The following is a 22,075-nucleotide window of genomic DNA, read 5'->3' as shown; positions in this document are numbered from 1 at the left end:
GACCTTAAAATTCCCTACAAGAAGCAGGGACAGCTCCAACTAGATCAGGTTGCTCAGAGCCCCATCCAGCCTCTCCCTGAATGTTTCCAGGGATGGGGCATCCACCACCTCTCCAGGCAACCTGTGCCAGTGTCCCACCACCTTCATTGTAAAAAATTTTTTCCTTCTATTTTAAAACCATTACTCCTCATCCTATCGCAACAGGCCCCGCTAAAGAGTTTCTTCCCATCTTTCCTGTAGGCCCCCTTTAGGTATTGGAAGGCTGCTCTAAGGTCTCCCGGGAGCCTTCTCTTCTCCAGGCTGAACAGCCTCAACTCTCTCAGCCTGTCCTCATAGGAGAGGTGCTCCAGGCCTCTGGTCATCTTCGTGTCCCTCCTCTGGACTCACTCCAACAGGTTCATGACCTTCTTATGTTGGGGGCTCCAGAGCTGGATGCAGTACTCCAGGTGGGGTCTCACCATAGTGGAACAGAGGGGGAGAACCCCCTCCCTCGACCTGCTGGCCACACTTCTTTGGATGCAGCCCAGCATCCGAATGGATGCAGTTGGGTTTCTGGGCTGCAAGTGCACATTGTCAGGTCATGTTGTGTCATCCAGCACCCTCACAGCCTTCTCAGGGCTGCTCTTGACCCATTCTCCGCCCAGCCTGTATTTGTGCTTGGGATTGCCCTGACCCACGTGCAGAACCTTGCACTTGGCCTGGTTGAACTGCATGAGGTTTGCATGGGCCCACCTCTCCAGCCTGTCAACGTCCCTCTGGACAGCATCCTTTCCCTCCAGTGTGTCGACCGCACTAGGCAGCTTGGTGTTGTCAGCGAACTTGCTGGGGGTGCACTCTATCCCACTGTCCAGATCGCTGACAAAGATGTTAAACAGAGCCAGTCCCAATATGGACTCCTGAGGAACTCCTCTCGTCACCGGTCTCCACTTGGACGTTGAGCTGTTGACCAGCACTCAATGGCGGCCACCCAGCCATTTCCTTACCCACCGAGTGGTCCATCCAGCAAACCTGTGGCTCTCCAGTTTAGAGATAAAGATGTCGTGCTTATTGTAGACCAAAGCAATTTGGGGCCAAATTTAGCTAAGATGCTTTTTTGCCTTCAAGCTGAAGGCATGCTGACATGGCAATATTGCTCCTCAGGACCAGAGCTAGGATCTCTGCCGTGCCTTGCAGCATCACCACGGCAAGAGAGAGACTCTTGACAGAGACAAGAGCAGTCCCTTCTGTGCCATAGTCTTGTTCTGAAGCCAGACTTGTTTTCTGTTCCCAACTTTGCCTCTGATCTATCACCTGACCACAGGCAGGTCACTCAAACCTTCTTGAAACCTTTTGCATGCTGTATATCCTGTCTGGTCTACATCCACTACAGGTTTCTAGGTCTACCAAATGTTACATTGCAGTCAGAAGCTGATATTTGTGCTTCTGTAATAAAAATTCTGGGAAAGGAGCTACCCCTCACCATGTGCTTGTATGGTGCCTCACGTCAGGGAGCGCTGATCTATTACAGATAATAAAAAGTCATCCAATTGCTTATCTTTCTACGAATTCTGGTTCAGTGGAAGATAAGATCATTCACCTGCAGAAACCTTCACTGGCTGGGAGCCTCTTGTGCACATTTTCTATATTAATATCAAGCAGGATTTAGTGTATTAAATTTAAGTGGTACATGGTGTACGTTCAGTACTGCCAACGCCCTGTTTTTCAGTAGACATACTGTGCATATTTGTTTTAAGTATTAGTATCAATATATTATTTGATGATTTTGAGCAAAAAATTGTCTCAATTTAAGTATTTTTTAAAAAATATGTAAATAATTTATTTAAACTTGCAATTAAAAGAACTTGCATCAAATCTAATTGTACTATATTCTAATGAGGCCTTTTAAATTTAAATTACAATACTGAAATATTTCTGTTGCTAAAGTTTTGAAGAAAGCAGGAACATCCAACAATGGAAAATTATTAACTAATTACCTGGAGTGAGCACTGAAATTATGAAACAGCCTTCTGGAGCTGTAGCTTCTTTTGCAGGTGCAGAGATAATGTTTATTTTCCAATTAGAACAGTTCATTTCAAAGTGGAAAACAGGTTTGACAGCTGGGTAAAAAAGATGTTCTCCTCTTTCTATCTGTGGTTATAAAACTGATGAAGGAGAATAAGACTCTGACTAAATCTTGAAGAATATAAGGTCAAGTCCAAAACAAGAGTAGGAGCATATTGCAGACATGGAAGTGTAACATTTTGGGGGACTGTAAGCCAGTAATATCACATTTGTTTGCAGTCACTGTTTTTCTAACATGTATGTCTGGCTTCTGGTCAAGAACTGGTTTGTATCTCTTGCATGAAGAGGTGTAGAATTCTGTCTGCAGGCACCAGCATCGATGCTGGGAGAAATGTGCTACTGCATGTTGACAGAACTACCTCTCCTGTCATAGCCAAACCTCTGCATAAACCTTTGCGTCCAAGGCCACTTTGGTTTCAGAGTCAGTGTGAGTACACTTGAGTTGCCTTAGGAGCCAGATCTCTCCCTACTCACAGTATGGAGAATGTTGGTGCTTCATTCTGCTTCCAGCTTCCCAAAAATTAGCTTTTGTGGTACATCAGGGCCATGGTGACCAGAAGCAGGTCTTGATTTTTTTTTCTTCCAATAAACCCATTAGTTTTTACTATATGGTTTGATAAAGATTGTTTAGAATAATGTCTTGAGCAGATTGAAAGTAGTTGTGTTGAACTAAAAGTTTTCAAATACTGCTTTTCTCCACTTTAATTTGAGTTTTAAGTCTTCATCCAAACATTGCTTGATGCCATTGTAAGCGCAAAAGTCCTCTTCTAAATTGTGAGGCCTGTCATTCGTTATTTTCTATAATAACTTCTAATAAATTAAGAAACTGGGTAGATATATGTTTAATAAATATATAAAAAGTTGTACCTGTCCTGTGCTCAGAAAACATATTTAATGCATTTAGCATAAAGGATACCTTTAACTGCAAATCTTCATGTTTATGATTAAAGAGCAAGAATGGACATTTCTTTAGGAGAAGGAAAACAATTTAAAAAAAATCAGGTTTTCTGCTCGCAAGTTCAGAATTTGGTTGTTTTCAGGAGCCAGGCGTGCTCATATATGAAGTAGGTCTTTTTTGTTTGTGACAAGTGTATAAGTAAGACAAGTGTGATGTTTTAATTGATTTCTCAACTGCAAAGTGTGGACTTCACATTTCTACCTGACAGGAGTGCTGTGATGTCTAGTCGCAAAAGCATTCAATAACTCTCTCAGTTATGTGGTAGAACTGGACAAAAATGTGACAAGGTATTACCTTGGTACTTTCACAAAACTTGTTTTCTGTGGAGGTCTAAAAAGATTTCATGTTTCTCAACCGACTGTCTTCCCATCCGAAGATGAACAGGTGATAGCAACTGCGGTTTTTTCTGCTTCCTATGAACTAACCTTGTTCTGGCATTTTTTGTTGCACGGTGGATCTCCTCTTATGGTACAGCAAGCAGTGCTGGAACATTTGCCATTGTTATAATGCTAGCAAAGTAATTTACCAAAACCTTGTGCTCAAAATTTTCCTAAACATCTGCTTTTTTTGCTTTGTTCCCTGTACATTAGTTTCACAACCTTCCTGACTTGCATTAAAAAAAAAAAAAAAAAATTACACACCCCTCCCCCTCAAAGCAAAGGGGACCATTGGAGTTCTTTGTCTTATCTCTAGTTACTAAAGGTCATGAAATTTAATCCAATACTTGAAAATCCCCAGGCAACAAATCAATGTGCACTAGTCATGGAACAAGAGAGGTCAGGGCACATCACCTTACGACACAAATAAGTAGGTAAGAAACGACTGGACTGTCGTAGTATCAATGTATGCATATGCTGCAAAGAAAGGAAGAAATTTCTCAAGATGTGGAACTATCTCCTCTGATGGGAAGGTCGTACAGTTCCACCTTGGTCCCAAATCTGGCAAAAAGTGTGACTCCAGTAGATGGGCAAAATGTACCCCCGAGGGATCAATGAGTGTTTTCAATTCTCTGTGTCTGAGTCTGGTACTCTCCAGCCCATGACCCAAGTCCCAGTGGGGCCCTGAGAGGAAGGTTAAAAATACTTCAAGGTACATCTGGCTAGGAGGAGGGTCAAAGCCCTCTGGGTGATTAACTGAAGCTCTGGAACATGAGATTTTGTTGTAATCTTTATCTTAATGTGTAACTGCAAGTGTAATGGGAAAGCTGAGGGCAATCCTCTTCTCCCCAAGGCCCTTGAAGGATGGTGACAGAGGCAACTTATACAGCCATGTATCCTACAGTTTTGAATGATTTCTAACTACTAAGTGCAGTCTGAATGAGAAACCAATACTGAAGAAGATTTGTCACTTGTTTAAAAACTGCTGCTCCATAGGAACTCAGATTTTAGACAGTAAGAAAGAAGATTAAGTTTGCCAGAGCAGTGCTTTTTCCACTTTTAAAGATGTAGAGCTCAGACTTAGTTTTCTCACAGCATTTGCAGTTTTATTTTCCCTCTTCATAATTATATTCCCATACTTTCATGAATACATCCCACTGCCATGACCTGACCCGATAAGGAGGTGGCCTGCTTTCAGGCAGCTAACAGCCACAGCAAACCCAATTGAGGATGCTAGCAACAGGTTCATCTCAGAGCAGGCTTTCCTTTGGATTTCTGATTTTTCTGCTTCGTCTCTGTTTGAAACTCCTTACGAGCTGCCCTCTTAACACGCCCAACGCTCTTGCAGGCCAATCTGCCCCTGCTGCAGCGGGAGCTGCTGCATTGTGCAAGGCTAGCCAAGCAGAACCCAGCCCAGTACCTCGCCCAGCACGAACAGCTGCTTCTGGATGCCAGCACCACCTCACCTGTTGACTCCTCAGAGCTGCTTCTCGATGTGAACGAAAACGGGAAGAGGCGAACTCCAGACAGGTGAGCACCACCACGCCTTTCACACTCTGCTCAGAAATGTCCCGTGGGTCGAACATGCTGAGCTCCCTAGCAGTGGGGGAGCATGTGGGTGGGTGCCTGGGGGGGACTGGGGTGGTGTTCTGTGCAGGTCCTGCCCTGTTTACATCTGTGCAGTGGCCAAATTACCTTTGCATATGTGTGTATGCATGTGTACGCATCTAGATATATACATGCACACACTAACTCAGGCAGCAAAATTGCCCTTGGACATGCTCTGATCATCTCTACATAGAAATAATACTAGCCAGCCGATGTCATACTGAGTATTTAGCGCATGGTATTTCCCCGCAGCATAAAGTGATGAGCAGCAGATCACTCCAGCTCCATATGCAAGTCCCTTGTATTTGAGGTTTTGTTGGATTAAACAGTAAATATACAGAAAGTCGATAGGCACTCATACTGGGAAGTACATGGCAAGCACTGGAGCACAGTCAGAGCTTTGACTCTTTCTGCTGTGCCACCTTTCTATATCCATGTATCCAACATGCATAAGGGTATTTCTTCCAAACAGGAGAAATGTTCACTGAAATCTGTTCTGTTGTTGAGCTGAGAAAGAGTCCGTGCAGAAACAGGGCAGGTGGGTGTGCACGTGCGAAGTACAGTAGCTTTTAGGGATATAGAATAATCTTGTCTTTTTCTCATTTGAATAAAGTTCTTTGTTTAGTGTTACAAGAAAATAACTCTTGTGGTTATTTATTTTTAACTGTCTTCCCATGATCATGTTAGAAATTCAGCTAGCATATAAATATTACCTTTGGGAGGCCCAAATACTGTATTTTTCTTAGTTTTATTTGCCATGGGTTTTATAGTGTGGAAAACTTTTATAATGCTGTTCTGCCAGATGCCACTACCTGCATGCACAAGGCATGGCAAGTGTTCTAGATACCTTTTAAATGAAAAAGCTGAAGTTTTGCAAAGTCAAGAAGGCTTGCAAGTTTGTACAGGTGACATTTTTGTGTAGGAACAGGTTCTGATAGCACAAAGCCTATGGAGAAAACAAAGTCTGAAAGTTTATGAGGTTGGTAGACAAAAAATTCAACACCAAATATTTTATTATATGTGAAAGCAAGATATTCATGATGTAGATGCAGGATCTTGAAAATGTCTGCCAGAAGTGAACAGTAAATATGAAAGTAATGTAGCCATTAGAAGATGAAAATGTGAAAGTGTTTGAAATTGGCTTGCTTTAGATTGTGTTTCAGGGAAATCCCTAGGGACCAGCAAGAAAGTAAAGATACCAGCAGAGAAGCCCTTTTCTGTTTATATTCTTTTCACTATTTTTTCCTGACAGCTACACCAAACTGAAGTAGCCAGCAGTGTTAACACAAGCCTACTGACTGCATCCAAGAAAGATGCTTAATTTTTAGACATTTTCCATGTAGTTTCTTGCTCCATGCAAAGAGATAACATTTTCAAAGCTGAAATTTCATTCCCTGGGGCAGTTCTGCTGCATATCCTCAGTTTTTGCAAAGTGGTGTACCAAAACATCTACTAAAAAAGGTGTCTTAACATCTTCTGTATCTTGTGAATAACTTATATATCAGCATGTTGTAGTCCAGTGTCAGTAGCAGACACAATGTTTTTCCTACAAGTAGATAGACACGCATTGAATTATCTCATAAGCCCGTAAGGTCTGCTTGACAGAGAATACAAGAGAAGAGAGATGTGCCTTCTCCTGACAGCCCTAGCTCACTTTTTTCCCTGCTAATAGAGAGCGGTATTACTTCTCCCATAAGGTCACGAAGGAAAAATGGGCAATAAATTTTTCTTCCTTAGCATCCTGGCATAATGCTCCCCCCGTCTTTGAGACCCAGTTTGACAGTATTGAATTTTGGTTATTTTGTAGGAAGTACAGACTCACCTATGGTAGCTTCAGTCCTGGTTGTATGGGGTGGGGTGTGCGTGGTGCAGGTAAAGTCTGGTTCAAGAACTTAGTAATGAAAAGACCCCATATTAGTCTTCCAGTAAAAAGGACATAAGAATAGCCCATAATGGGACCGCAGATCAGAAGAATATTGGATTTTAAAGTCAACCTTCGTCTTTTAAATAAAACTGAGGCCTAGGCCTAGAGGAATTTAAGACTGGTTTATGGATTCTCCCCCCCCCCAGTGTTTCTTTTCAGTTAAAATACATAGGTGCTCTCGAAACTCAGAAGTCTGTGCTCATGAGGAAGTGCCTTTGCCTTCACAACTGAAGTCTCTCTTAGGCTCCATCCAGCTCGGGGAGTCTTCAGTTCCTCTCCAGGTAGTAATGCAGCTTTTGGGGTGAGGGGTCGACAGTTTAACCTCCAGTGCTGTGGGTAAGACCCCACTTTTGCATTCCCGGGGTCCAGGGAGGAGCTGTAATGCGAGGTGTCCCAGTGGCCTGCGTGCTCTGATGTGCCAAGGCTGTCAACCAGCAGCCTCTGTCTACCGCTGCTTGAAATTAGGCTGCCCGGTTCTGGGGATGTGGCTTTTCAGAAAAACTCATCCTTTTTTCACTCTGAGATTCTTTGCTGTCATGAAAGCTCTGGAAAGACTGCCCAGCTAACCCATTGGAATGGTGCCTTGAGCTTAAAAAATATGTTGGTTTTTTTCAGTATCAAACAACCCTCTCACTGGTTGGTAACACCTATTTCTCCATTGACTATGATTAAAGCTATACAGAAAAAAAATAAACATAGGCAGTAGTTTTGGCGGAACCAAGTTCAGTGGAGTTGTCTTGTGCCCTCAAGAACATTTGTACTACAGATTTATTAAAAAGAACAAGATGATGTTGGAAAGATTCTTAAATTTACTGAATGGGAGTTTGCATACCTTTTAATTTGGATAATGTAAGTAAATCAACCACAAAAAGCTGTCCTCAGAGTCAGAGCATACCTAGACTGAGTGAGTATTCAGACCAAATACTTGTCTGGCTTTATACTCATTACACTATTAATTATTTTAATTGTTTACAGAGTAGCAGGAGGAAACATCTGGAAATAAATATACCTTTTGTTTAAATGTCTAAGTGGTTTTCAAATATACCGATAAAAATACAGCGGAAGATATGAGGTGTCCTTTAAGAGGAGGGTTTTCTATGTCTGTGTTGCTAAAATATGGAAAAAAATGACTAAAAGGCAACATCTTACTGGGGAACTAAATGCAGTTGGAATCATTTTGTGTGGAGATATGTGTCTCCTTTCCAAGGAATGGATATATATATATATATATATAGTATTTAATGTGTATCTAGTATGTATAGCTCTCATATATAGATGCATGTGTCTGTATGATACCTACATGCATATATGAGAAATACATATATACACACATTCTTCCATATTTACATTTTTCTTTTGTGTATGGGTAACTGCATACCATTGATTCCAGTAGAGGTAAAATACCGTAAGGGATTAGGCAAAGGAAGTGGAACATGAGTGTTGCACGTAACCACATTCACCTCGTGATTTTTTCTTAAAGGAAATCCACATAGGGTAATTTTTTCTGCTTATAATTTCAGAATCTTTTTGCATATGCATTTTTCAATTCTGGTTATTTATCTGCCTATCCAAATCTACTGTATGTGAGGTTTTATAGAGCAATCTGACAGCAAAGCTTTGTGTTTTACTGAGTGTTTTCTTGGTGCATATGGTCTGACACGGATGAGCAGCCACGGTGAGATTTTGGAGTCTATTAAACTAGCTCATTAAAAAGATCAATCTGTTTCTGTAATAACACTGGGAACCATCAGTCACTGCAAGAGAGAAAAACTGACACCTGAGGAGACAACACACTTTGGTAATTTGTTCATGACATGTCATGAACAAAGTGTTCACTATATTTTGTTTACAACTTTTGGAGTTTACATTCTACTGTAGTAAAGCAAAGGAACTTGGACCGATGCGAGTTTTTATTTTGGTGAATGAATGCTTAGTTATAAATAACATGATTTTAAATACATGGAGTACAAAAGACTGTTTGCTAATTAGTCATCCTTTGAGCTTGCTAGGAAGGGCTGTACGGCACATGAGCACGTCACATAGTGACTGTATTTATGAGAGCTGCCTAGAAAGTGGATATAGGACATTTTTAAGCAAAAAAAAAACCAAACAAAAAACCTGTTAGGATATCTCTACAAAACAAAAGTAGCCATGATTGTTTCGTGACATTAGAAAGTGTTGCTGTGCTTGGTGTACCCTTGGCACCCTTGGCAATGAATTCATGTTGAAGGTAACTGGGAACAGGGACTAACTTTGGTAATTCAGTTAGGCAAATCTGTTCAATTTAAGAAGTTCCTCCATATCTCAGTTAAGTGAAAGATGCTCACAGCTCTTATAGCTATGCCCCTTGTAGGCCATGAATAATTACGAGGAATTTTAAACAAATTTTCTTAATATGAAAGATTAATCTTTTGTGTACACAGTATATAAACAAGATAAGTATTTCATTCCAACAAGGAATTATCACAGCTTTGGTCATCAAGACTTCATTGGTGGAAGTCCGATTTAAATCAAAGCATCTTGCACAAATAGCAGATGAACGGCTTTGCTTCCTTCTTGCAAGCTGACTTCAGTGTGCTTTGAAATTAGTGTAATAATCTTGATCAGGTAAAACTTAATTTTCCAGGTAGGGTGGTTTTGCATGGTCAGATTTCCTACCCCGGAAGTTATCCATGAATTGCTTTAATTTAAAACTGAAATGGCAACTTACAAACAACATAAAGTGTGTTAAATGGGTACAAACTAATGACTAGTATTTATTCTGCTATCTTCAATCTGAGTAAATCATGGTTCCAAGTAAAATGACCCCTTGCATGTTTATAGATGAAGGACCCTGTCTTTATCCTATTGCCAATTTTCCAAACGATGGTGCTGTTTTATGTGCACGTCAAGGAAAACGTGACCAAGAGGAGGAAGAAAAACAAAAACAAGAAAACATGTCAGTTAGGCTTCCTACGCATGTAACGTTATTTCCTATCTACAGCTTGTTGTTGCTTTGCAAAATCAGATGGATCAGGTAGAAATCAGATGAAAATCGAGTGGATTTTATATTTGGAACTAGTACTCATGTGGGTCTGCCAATTACTGTGAAACGGGAGTGCTTCCTTGGGCACCTGGGGAAATGCTGCTGTCCCAAGGGGCTGTGACCTGGAAGAATGAGTAGGACTGAGATCAGAAGCGGAATAGTAGGTTGAGTTCAGGGCATCTGAATTATGGCACGCTGCAGTACTCCACTGTCTGTTTTTTATCACTATATTCAGTATATTCAGATATAGTAAATTTGCCAGTGATTCCTGTTCTGATGAGACTTTGAAGATTGTTGCCTTTTTATGTACTTTATATGGTGAAAACCACTAAATAATTTTACATACAGCCTCATTCTGGCATTCTGCTAAACTGTTAATTTGGCCAGCGCAGAAAATATAACAAATTGTAGAATTAAGATTTCAACACCCTGAAAAGACCCAAGAGCCATTATCCAGTATGATGGCAAAACCAGGAATTTTATTTCAGTAAATGTGTTTTCAATAGTAATGTTAATTTCTGTGTTAGTTAAACGTGGGGTTCTAGATGAAAATGGATATGCTGGTGTGTTGTCCAGGCTAATGCAATTCATTCCATTTAAGTTAATTAAGTATAAAACACTCCTAAAAAACCACAGAAGTACCTGTACAGTAAGGTGCAAATATGTATATTCGTATGAAAGTATGTTATTTTAACATTTAATTGTACTTCAGAAAGGGAAAACTGGATTCCTGCTTGTCACAGTTTTCTGGTTTGCTTTTCCTACACTGAGTGATCAAAAAAAAGTCAATGAAGTAAGTTAATTATTTACAGTTTCTGATTTTCCTCCCCTCTTTGTTAGAGATCATGCTAACTGTAACACTAAAGAACTTTGGCAAATGAATAGCTTGGCTCGTACATACAGGACAGTCCGTATTTTGCTTGCATAGTATTTATAAGGTTGAAAGGCATGGATATAGAGCTTGAGTAGATATGTGCAAAGGAAACACACACCATCTACTAAATACAAAACTTTTTGGAGACCTGTCAGAACCATCATTACCTATGGGGAGTTATTGCAAGCAGCTCTGTTGTGCCAAAAGTGATTAAAAATATGTGAATGTGCTCAGGTTTTCCTGATTAGGAGTTTTCATGGCTATTCTGCATTTGCTGTGGAAGAAGGTCCGTACTCCACTTTAACAAAGTATGTCCTTTTATATCTCTGCCCAAAATTAGAAGAGCTGTCCTGCTGTATTGGTGAAGGATTCTCTCCTCCTTGCTAAGTTAAGGTATAATAAAATACATATACCGGCAGCTTCTCTGGCCTTAGCGGTGTGGTGAGGTCTCTGGACAGTCTCTTTACTCCTGAAAACAGTGCAACCCATTTTTTAATTTCCTGCTGGCAATTGCAAGATCCAACTTTGATCCTCTCTCCCAGTGGATATTGGCAAAGATTTGGTTTCATCCTTCCTTTCATTGACATTAAAGGAAAATGCACTGAGAGGCAATGATTAATACATTGAGTGTTTCTCCACAGAGAGTCAGTCCCTCAAGGTTGGGTGGTTTGTGGAGGAGGGTTTATTGAAGGGCAGTTTGTTTTAATAGCAGGCAAACAAGAAAATGAAACCAAACTTACCTTCCTGTCAAAGTGACAAAAATATTGTGTTATTACTAGGAAGATATAGTACGCCATCCGTAAATCATGGGGGAGAAAGTTCTCTTTTAAAAAAGTTTGAATGTATCAGCTGTTTAATAAGGGTTTTGAAGGGAAGGATACAACCACAACACTTTGTGATATTTATTTCTAATAACCTTTCTGTTCAAAGCTAATATTTTGTACGTTTTGTTTATCCCAGTGGTAAAAAAAACAAAACCCTTGCTTCAGTGAAATGAAGCTTCCCTTGGAAGCTGTGAACCCATTGAAGTAACTCTAGCCTTTCTTTTTTTTTTATTTTAATGGAAAATTAATTCAGTGTGAGTTCCAGGTTCTCAGATAGAGGTGCAAAGTAGAGACTTCTTTGGAAAAAGCTGATTATGAATTGAATTGAGTATCTATAATGTAAAAAACTGCCCTTCTCCCTGATAACTCTTCAAAGTTGACTGAGCATAAAACCTCTAAGAGTAATGGAGTGGGAAATCTTGAACGTTGTTGAGGACTTGAGTCTAATCACGTCTTCCTGCAAAATTAATGACAGGCACAGCACCTTTGACTGAAAGAGCCCAGATGGTTCAAAAATCTCTGAAGAAAGCATTTCTCACCATTTAGAGTCATTCTTGCCTAAAGTCTCCATGTGACACTGATCTGATGGGAACTCATCCTGGCATTACATATAACTGACCTTCAAGCACTCCGACACACACTGCCTTAAGACTGCTGTCCTCCTGAAAAAAACCCGCATTTCCTCAACTGCAAATTTCCCCTAATCACTATATAATATAGCACACTGAAAGTAGGAATTTCTTGGCTTCTAGCTTCATGTAGAAGTTGATATTTTCAGCTCAGCAATTACTTGTGTATCCACCCCATCAGCGAATGATTTTGTGAATGCTGCTCGCTCTCCAGCCCAACTCTCCAACCCAATCAGAAGGCTCATCCTGCTGGTGTTTCTCAAGTTACAGGGATAGTTGGACAAGGTGAATGTGTCCTTTGTATATTTTCAGTAAGCAGTGTTATGAAATGTTCTGCAATGCCACACACTTGGAGCAAAGTGAAAGAACAAGCTTTAGTTCCTGAAGCCACACATCTAGGTGCGGTTGCGTGTTCCTGAGCAGCTTGGCTCACTAAGTGAATTAAAGTTCCTTTGCTTTGTTTTTCAGAACCAAAGAAAATGGCTTTGACAGAGAGCCTTTGCACTCAGAGCATCCAAGCAAGCGGCCCTGCACTATTAGCCCAGGCCAGCGGTACAGTCCAAATAATGGCTTATCTTATCAGCCCAATGGTCTGCCTCATCCCACCCCACCTCCACCTCAGCATTATCGTTTGGATGATATGGCCATTGCCCACCACTACAGGGACTCATACAGACACCCCAACCACAGGGACCTCAGGGACAGAAACAGACCTATGGGTAAGACATGTTGATTTTCTGCATTGGTTTGGTTTTTTGTGTATTTGTTTGGTTGGTTTTTTAAATTTCTCTTTTCCTTGTAATTATATTCTGTATTTTGAAGAGGACTTTTTTTGCTAATTAAATATACCTCCCCTTCAAGATGTAGTCTTTATAGGTGCTGTCCTCCTAGCTGCTTCTAATGGCCTTACTTCAGATTTATATTTGTAAAAGTGCACTGAATTATGTCTTTGCTACACTTCAAAGCAAAAGTGTTAGAAAGGGGAACCCATGCTTTCACAGCTGCGTAGATGATGCGGCACTCAGATGTCTAGCAGGCAAGAATAGATAGAGCCTTTTATTCTTCCTTTAATGCCACATTTGTGACTATATCAACATCAATATAGCTTGATTTCAGCTTAGACTAGAGGAAAGCCTTTGGAGAAGTGTTTCGTGTGTGACATCTCAAGAGTGCACTGCAGTGTGGGGATGTCTGCAAGGATGCGAGCAGCACCAACTACTGCTCTTGCAGCATGTTTTAGTTTAATGGGATGTCTTAAGCTCTTGGATTTGCCTGGCTTGTTTCACATCCTCACTTAGTAGTCTTCCTTGTTTTAAACAAATCTTCAATAAAAGAGGAACGTTTACAAATATTCAGCATCTGTATAGAGGAAGCTAAACAACGAGCAAGCGTCATAGTGACTTGGTTGTGTCATGTTGTCAGCTGCTCTGATATATGTGCTACACTTTAACCACATGTTGTTTAAACATCTGTGAAGGGATGAACCGTTAATGATGCTCTGTTGACATGGTAGTAATTACTGCATTTAGTGAAATAATATTGAGTTTATACTAATATTTTTTCAATTCTGAAGTACTAGTAGTCAGTACACTGAGTTAGCAAATAATTGTCTTGCTGAGTTCTTCAAATAGTGCAAGTGAAAAATTATATATTGTGTTATAATTTTTATATACATTGTAATTGTATATAGTCAGAAAAGATTATGTCCATTTTTGAGAGGTCATATTGCAACCTACAGAACTTGCAGAATTAAGGACACTAAATTGAGTAAAACAGTAGCACCTTGTGTGGGGAGAAGTGCTAAAGAGAACTTAGAGCAAAGTTTTAAAGCATCCATTTATTTTTGTGGTGGCATTCCTCATAGTAGACCAGGTAATGTATGATGTATTTGTCTGATAGGCTTTCTCCGTGTGCCCCCCAACATTGTAAACATGATTTGCTCCTTTTTGGCAGGGTTGCATGGCACACGTCAAGAAGAAATGATTGATCACAGGCTAACAGACAGAGAATGGGCAGAAGAGTGGAAACACCTTGACCATGTAAGCGCTAAATGTACTCTTATGTATAATTGTCTGAAAGGACCCCTTCTAAGACAGGAATTTAAACTTTTCATTTTAAAGCAAATCTGAATCTTGGACAAGTTTTGAAAACATTGATGATTAAATGTAGGGGCTTGATGTTCCCCATTAGGTAGCTCATATTGGGCCTTGCTGTTCAAATGCCTATGGCAGCATCCTAAGTATTACAGACTGCCAAAAGGGGAGTGGGCACCACTCCATAAACCCTGGATCTGGAACACATGGCCCTCACCCTTAGTACTGGTGAATGTATTTTTTATTTGAATTTATTAGCTCTTATAACATCTGTAGGCACCAGATCTCCTGGCATCTGTGGTGCCATGTGATACTAGTAGTGGGACTACAGTTTGTTCAGTCTTTTCCTCCTTGTCTTCTCCCTTTCCCCTAGAAATCCGTATCTGTACAGTTTAGGCACCAGTTAAACAGGAAGAGATTGTCATTCTTAAAAGCAAAGCTAGAATTTTTCAGTTGTATTTGAAATAACAAGGAGAAACTTTCTCATTCTTAAAACCTAGGCACTCAGCACATTAATGTTTTCTTTATTTTTCTGTCAGTTTATGAACAAAATGTTCTTTTTTTCTTTCTCTACTCCATCCACTGCCATGAATAGCTGTTAAACTGTATAATGGACATGGTGGAAAAAACTAGGCGATCTCTCACTGTACTACGGCGATGTCAAGAAGCAGACCGTGAAGAGCTTAATTACTGGATACGGCGGTACAGTGATGCGGAAGATTTAAAAAAAGGTAGTAACAGCAGTAGTAGTCATTCCAGACAGCAGAGCCCAGTGAATCCAGACCCAGTTACATTAGGTACAGTATCCTCATTAAAATTTGTGTACTGGTCCTCTTTCAGCTCACCTAAGTGCTAAATGAAGTTTGTGTTTGTTCTTCTGATTCATCTTTTGTGACAGTGATGAAATACTCCTCTCTGCTGACAGCTGAATTAACTGTAATTCTTATGCCGTAATAGTCAGGTTTACATATGAAATGGCTTGGTGGTTTTGATGATACTTGGTAACTTGCGCTCCATTCAGCAGTGCCTGAAGTGGTGGGCAGGAGGACAGGCTGCTGTGTAGGGATGGCAGAGCAGTGAGATGTGCCCTGAATCTCCGTCCCCTCCAACTCCCTCCCTTGCCTGCTTGACTAAGGAGGTCTGTAGGTGCTTCTGGATTGTTAGACTGTTAAACACCAAGGGCTTTCACCTTCTCAATCAAATTACTTTACTTGGAAGTTGTCTTTTCTAAGGAAATGAAGGGAGATAAAAAGATATGGGCAGTTCTTAGCTGTATTTGGTTTCTATATAAGAAAGAAATAACAACACCTGGGATGCCCACAGCCGTGCACACATGATCCTCCTAGGTCTGTGTCCGCTGCTGCAGCTCACGCAGGCATGTCTGAGATAGTTTGGGTGCTGCGCCCTGTGTAGTTACACAGAGACAGAGCTCGACTCAAGCTGCAAAGCCCACTTACAAGGAACAGACCAAGCAGTTGGACTTTCACCCTCTCCAGACCTTCATAGTCACACTCGCACAATACCTCATACAACTACTCTTGAGATGACTCTGCTGTATCAAAACAAGCTTTTATTTTGTGAGCTTTCTGTAATTTATTAACACGCTGGCCTACTTCTACCCCATTTTATGGCAGGCGTGGTAAAGAAACACATCTTGGTGATGCCTTTTTATTGTTCTCTGTTCTCTTGAAGAGAACAACAAACTACCATTGCTTGTTGAATATTTATCTTTAAAAAAAAACCAAAACTTGTCCATATCAAATGTCATTTACTCATACTCATCATAAACTGTGGTCATTAGTAGAGTTGAATGTGTGTGTTATTTTGCAACTATATTTTATTTAGAGCTATGTTTTCCTTTTGCCCTTAAGAATAACTTACTGAATCTACAACATATTTAATTTCAAATAGAAAAACAGAAAAACAAATCCAATGCCCTCTCCATCTGCATCTTGGTAAATCTCTAGAGTTCTTACTGTAATATTTAGTGCCTCTTGATAACAAACATACCTTTTTTTTTGTTTGTGTCAAAAGATCTGAGCCATAGCTCTATAAATTAGCTTTAGTCAGTGAAAGGGAGGGTTATGGAAATGCTGTTACCAACTTTCCTAATACGTCTAATCCCTAGAGGAGCCCTTCTCAGAAAGAAGCATTCAGGTAATGGCTTGTATGAATAGTGTTAAATGTCATGTAAGAAAGACTCATAAATATGGCATCTGAAATGTTGATCACATCTGCAGCTTCGAGAAGAACAATTGTGAGGAAGCCTCTAGATCAAAAGCAGTGGCACCCTTCTCTAGTAAAGCTATGAGGCAAAAAGAGCCAGGCCACGGTGCTTGTAAGTATAGTTAGTAGGCTAAAAAAAAATAAATATGAAAGGAAACAGAGTTTTTATTATTTCTCGAAAGAAACTGGCACTCAGGACATTCATCAAAACTTTATAGATAATAGAATAGATAATAGACAATCCAAGAAAAATAGTTATAACGACATCAACAGCAACAAATGATAAAATGAAGATCAAACATATAATTAGTTCCGTGTCAAAATGAATTCTTGGAAACAGCAAAATCTGTTTGCTTAAAAGACATTATATGGCACAGCCTTTGGCATTGGACACACCAGTCACCTCTGCAGTACCTGAGTAGAACTGAACTGGTTGGAATGAGTCCATTTCGATTTGAACATGTCCATTTTGGTTATTTAGATTTGAAAACTACTTCCCTAGACTCATGGACATGAAACTTGGGTCGCTTCAGTGATGTAGCTTCCGTGTCAGTTGTAAATATTGTTAAAAAAGCTTTTATGTCTTGATGTGTAAAGCAGAAAATACTTACTTTAGAACCTATGGAAAGGTAATCCTTCTATTTCCTCAAATCTATAGTAACCTAGTTAATAAAATGAAAAGTCCTAACATTCAGAGGTTTAATAAAATAGAAGCAGTGTCTGTGAGCTTTGAGACACTATTCTGCCTAGGGCTTTTTATTTTAGTTTCGAAGTGAGGAGAAAGGGGTTGAAAAATTCCTCCATTATTTTAATTAAAGTGCCACAATATGTAAATATTGTGTTTTGCAGTAGAGATTCTAAATGTCAGTGATTCCCCTTTGTATTTTTTTTCAAATGAGGTAATCCACCCTTTAAATCCATCTTTTCATCTCCACCAGCAAGAGGAAAAAAAGGGGTGCCATACGGCTACATTGTCTGTGCCTTTGTTTCTTTTTCTTTACAATTAAAATATCATCCCTGAAGTGATAAGTTCTCATTATAAACATTATACTACAGTCGTTGTAGATAGTTCTTGCTGAAAAACTCCAAGCCGAAATTTAGCATAGGGAGTCTGAGTCCAAAAGAAATTGAAGAAAATTCTGGTCATCACTCTGAACCAGCAGACTTTTTCTTCTGCCAAAGATTTTTGTGCTTCTTTTATTTTGACATCCCTGTAAATCATGTTGAGCTTGACAGTTCACAGTATCTGATCGATATTTTTCTGTTGATATTTTTAATTAAGAAATCAAATGAAATATTTGGTCCTTCGTTTTAATACAGTGTAATCCAATACATGCATTAGCCAGCTACAACAGGTTACAAGCTCTCATTATTCTCCCAGAGTGTGCTGAAGGTAAGATGGGTCCATTCTTTTCAGCCTGAATAATACATGTTTATGAAAGTCTAAAAATGACTCAGACTTTATATATATTCGCTTGATGAACTGTGATGGTCTATGAAGTGAATAATACATCATCTGACTCCTCCATTTCTGCTGAAGAATTTCAGCACTACAGACTGCAGCAGGACAGCAACTTTCATCCTAATAGTGAATAATTACACATATCAGACAATGTATACTGAAATACACACAGTCGGATAAATTAAAGATGAGGGTTCTTCAACATCGTGGGTTATAAACAAGATCTATAACCTTATTGAGTGCAGCTGTGGCTCTAGATAAGTGGTGCAGGCACACATCAGAAGGTCTGCAGTGATGTTGATATTTTATGTCTGTTGAATTTATCTGAATGGAAATCTTACAAAACAGAGTTTGACATCTCCAACTGGAGAGTGCCAATACTTGCAGGATTTGCCCGAGGAAGCTAGGATTCTCAGAAGTATACGAATTTGTCAAGAACACATAAGTTAGCCATTTCTTAACACATTTTAAAATGTTAACCCTTTCAGAGCTAGTTTATATTTTATCAAAGATTATTCACCCTTGTGCTTTCAGTGTTAGCCAGGGCATTCCTGCTGATATATGTCTTCGTGCTGCGATTATAAAATCCTTCGTTTGCCATTTGCAGATAATCAGCATTGCTGTGATATGCATGATATTCTCAACATGAGCTAAAGGGAATGCTGTGAATACCACAGTAACATTTATAACTTGTAATTCTAGAATGTAAAGCTTCTGTAATACTGGTCACTGATGTATTGCTTTTAATCCACTCACTGAACGGGAGGTTTGGGCTGGATTGTGATGTGCTGAATTGCATGCTGTTAGATAGGGCTACAGCTGCAGAAGCATTGTGCGTTTGTATTCTTAGTATTCATTTTTTACCTCCTTGGGATGAGGATCGCTTTTATCCATTCCTTGTACCACCCTTGTTATTGTCATGCTTTGCAAAATAACTCACAGGTGGCATAAAAGAGAGAAAATATCTTGCTAGTAGTTGTTGGAAGTTTGATCTTGGTTGAGGATAACTCAGTAACACAGTACCTGTGTGGTTTTCTTTATCTTATCCTTTTCAAATGAGAACACAACTATATTTTTGATGCAATTTCACGTGTTCGAGGAGTGTTGTACTAGTCACAAAAATGTATTAGAAGGCAAAGAAGGGCAAAGATGTGGATAAACATACTTGAAAGTCATGCCTCCCAACACAGTTAGCAAGGTGGTCTCATTCAGCATTATGCTTTTTCAGATTTGTATCTACTTATATCATTAATTGGAGCGGCACACTTTTGAGCCTGACTTTTACAAACAAGGCAGTCAATCTTTGCTATTTGTTGCTTTCAGAAGTTTTTTGTTTGTCTGTGTTCCACTAATGGTGTTACATTTATTATAGGGTAGAATGAAGCAAAACTTGCATATGAAATATGAAAAGCATAAATATTTCATATATGAAGTAATCTATAGTTCGGGGCTGGTTATATACAGCTTTTATTATTTTTGAGCCCTAATCTTCGCTATGGCGTTTAGGGTATTGTTGTCACTGATGGTATTTTCTTAAATATAATAAATTATAAAAGATCCTCAAAAGATCAACTGTTCATCTCCACTTCTTAATATTTTATTACTATAGGCTTGGATATCATTGTCCAGTGATAAAAACCTCCATTTTTTTTGTATTTTCTACACATCTTCTGTTCCTTCTTTTCAAATATAACATTGTATTTGGGATATATTGCAAAATAATATATTATGTTGTTCCCTGCTGCTCACTAGAATGTGAGGGCTGAAACTGAGACGAATTTTTCTGTCTTTTCCTGATGTATTCTTATGTCCCAGTCTCACAAGTTTCTTGCTGAAAAGTTTATTTCACATTAAAATAGAAAATTAAAAAAAAAACATTTTTGATTTCAAAATCTATTTTATTTTTACTTCGTTTAAGCTCTTCACAGACAAGTACAGATTACTGCCATGAATATGTGCTTTTTATTTTCCTTGTTGGGCTTTTTCATCTGGTTCGGTAGGAACTGGACTGATGATCAACAAGTGCTCTCAAACCACACCTTGCTGTGAATTTCAAGTAAATTCAGTAGTGTACATCCTATTACTCTAAATAATGACACTGATGCGTTTTCACCATTAACAAACCTTTGTATTATGCCTGACATGTAACGCCTTTTCCATTATCCTTTTCTGTATGAGCTGCCTTGTCACTTCAAGTTATCCCTAATTTTGTTTGATTTTGTTCCATTTTCTTCCAAGAAGAATTTATTTTGACTTCTAGGCACTGCAGTCAGTCAGTTGATATAGTGCATTCTTCCTCATTATGGCTTTTTGCAGTTTGTTTTACATTTAGTATTTTAAGGACTTCACTCAACTGTATTACTTTTGGTTTGAGTTTGCTAGACATCCAAGTTAAGGTCTTTTGTGTTTTAGTTTTAGTGAGCAAATTCTGTGATTCTTGATCTGAAGGACAACTTACCTTAAAAATAATAGTAATATAAGACTATTATCCTCTGGTCACATCTTGTAGTTTAATTCCCCAAAGAAGATTGTTTTCATGGACTCATCACCACTGACTACACAATAGCCGTGTTAATAATATTTTTCTTGCTTGGAGAATATGGTTTTCATTATCTTCATAAGTGCTTCTTGTCTTTTTTTTGTGTGCCATTCCAAACTATGGGAAAGTCTCTCACAAGCTCTTGATTTAATTCTTCTTGCAGAGGATCTCATTCCTCATGTAAATAATTTGTGGTTGGAATAAGAGCTTGATTGATGTTTATGTTTTGGAAATTTTAACAATTAGCTGGCAGTCTGGCCATTTATGTCATTGAATTCCGTTTTTGGAAAGTCATATGTACCAAAAAATCAGCTCCACATCTCTTTATTTTTAATACCAAGTACCACAGTAAATGGCTTAAATCAAGGTTATGGCACCCTTGCAGTGGCTGGTTCCTCAAAGAGCAGACAAGAAAACTAAACAGAAAATAAATGAATGCAACAAACCCCCTGTTTTGCCACATTTGGAGTGTGGTTATGTCTTTTCCTGCAGGTATCGCAGGAGAGCAAATAAGAGAGTTTTAATTTTTCACTTTTAGTTTTCCTGAGCTTTGAAGCAACGTTTTCTGATGCTGCCTCTGTCCCTGACTGAACTGGCATCGTTCCCGTAAGGCTAAAGGCCTCCAAGGGACGAGGGAAGTGTACACAATGATATCTGTAATCTCCAGAATCATATGAGCCAAGTGATGCTGAGAACTTTCCGATTTTCAGCATCGGGTCTGAAGTCCCCCATCAAGTCGATTAAACCAATATAAATAGTGAGCTGTTTTGCAGGATCTTGCACACACACTCCCATCCCTCTATGCTTGAGAGGTGTGAAATTCTGCTTACAAAAATCCCATTTTATTTTCATCCTGTACTTTAGTGGCAAATGGAAGAGCGGGGGAAATCCACTCAGCTGCCTGTCAGATTGGGAAGATTCAGTCCACCCCATCCGTGTCTGGAGATTCATGTGCTAGAAGCTGCATCTGTGGACCAGTGCGCAGGGATTGGAATTCCCTGCTCTCTGTGTAGCTGAAACATCCCCTGTAATTTCCACCTTTGTTAGCTGTCTGCAATATTAAATGTCATCTTTTAAACGTATTTAAGTTTCTGTAACCTACTGTATAGAACAGTACTGTATGCATATTTATGGTGGTGTAAAAAAAAAAAAATTGCAAAACCTAATGATTCAACCTTTTTCTTAAAAATGCTACTTTTTGACCAAGCTATCAAATAATAGCTTTAAGATACAAAAATGAATGTATTTAGTAAGAATTAGTATTCAAAGAATGGCATGTGTACTTTTGTTATGTTTCAAACTCAGCCATCAAACAGGATGTTTGATTTCTAGCAACATGTCTAAAAAGATGCAAACCTCTCTAATGCAATAAATCAAGTTATTTTATTTTGATGATTTAATTCTGTTACACAGGCAATAGTAATCATGGCAATAAACTTTTATGGTTTGGCTTTTTTTTTTTAAATTTCTCCTCT

The 22,075-nt window shown here is 39.1% G+C and overlaps 1 protein-coding gene across 6 annotated transcripts in view; it reads left to right on the top strand.

Moving 5' to 3' along the window:
* Nucleotides 1-22,075, top strand: part of RUNX1T1 (RUNX1 partner transcriptional co-repressor 1) — a 116,673-nt gene that overhangs the window by 73,227 nt on the left and 21,371 nt on the right. For all 6 annotated transcript variants that reach the window (XM_086741003.1, XM_086741005.1, XM_086741006.1 and 3 more), the window contains 4 exons: nucleotides 4,745-4,926; nucleotides 12,749-12,999; nucleotides 14,234-14,319; nucleotides 14,969-15,170. In XM_086741003.1, coding sequence (XP_086597129.1) covers nucleotides 4,745-4,926; nucleotides 12,749-12,999; nucleotides 14,234-14,319; nucleotides 14,969-15,170 — 721 coding nt within the window. The remainder of the gene's footprint in view (nucleotides 1-4,744; nucleotides 4,927-12,748; nucleotides 13,000-14,233; nucleotides 14,320-14,968; nucleotides 15,171-22,075) is intronic.

Source organism: Chlamydotis macqueenii, chromosome 2 (genome assembly GCF_036417535.1).
Source record: "Chlamydotis macqueenii isolate bChlMac1 chromosome 2, bChlMac1.mat, whole genome shotgun sequence".
Lineage (NCBI taxonomy): Eukaryota > Metazoa > Chordata > Aves > Otidiformes > Otididae > Chlamydotis > Chlamydotis macqueenii.
The sequence above is the reverse complement of the archived record's forward strand: the minus strand, read 5'-3'. Positions and strand labels throughout refer to the sequence as shown.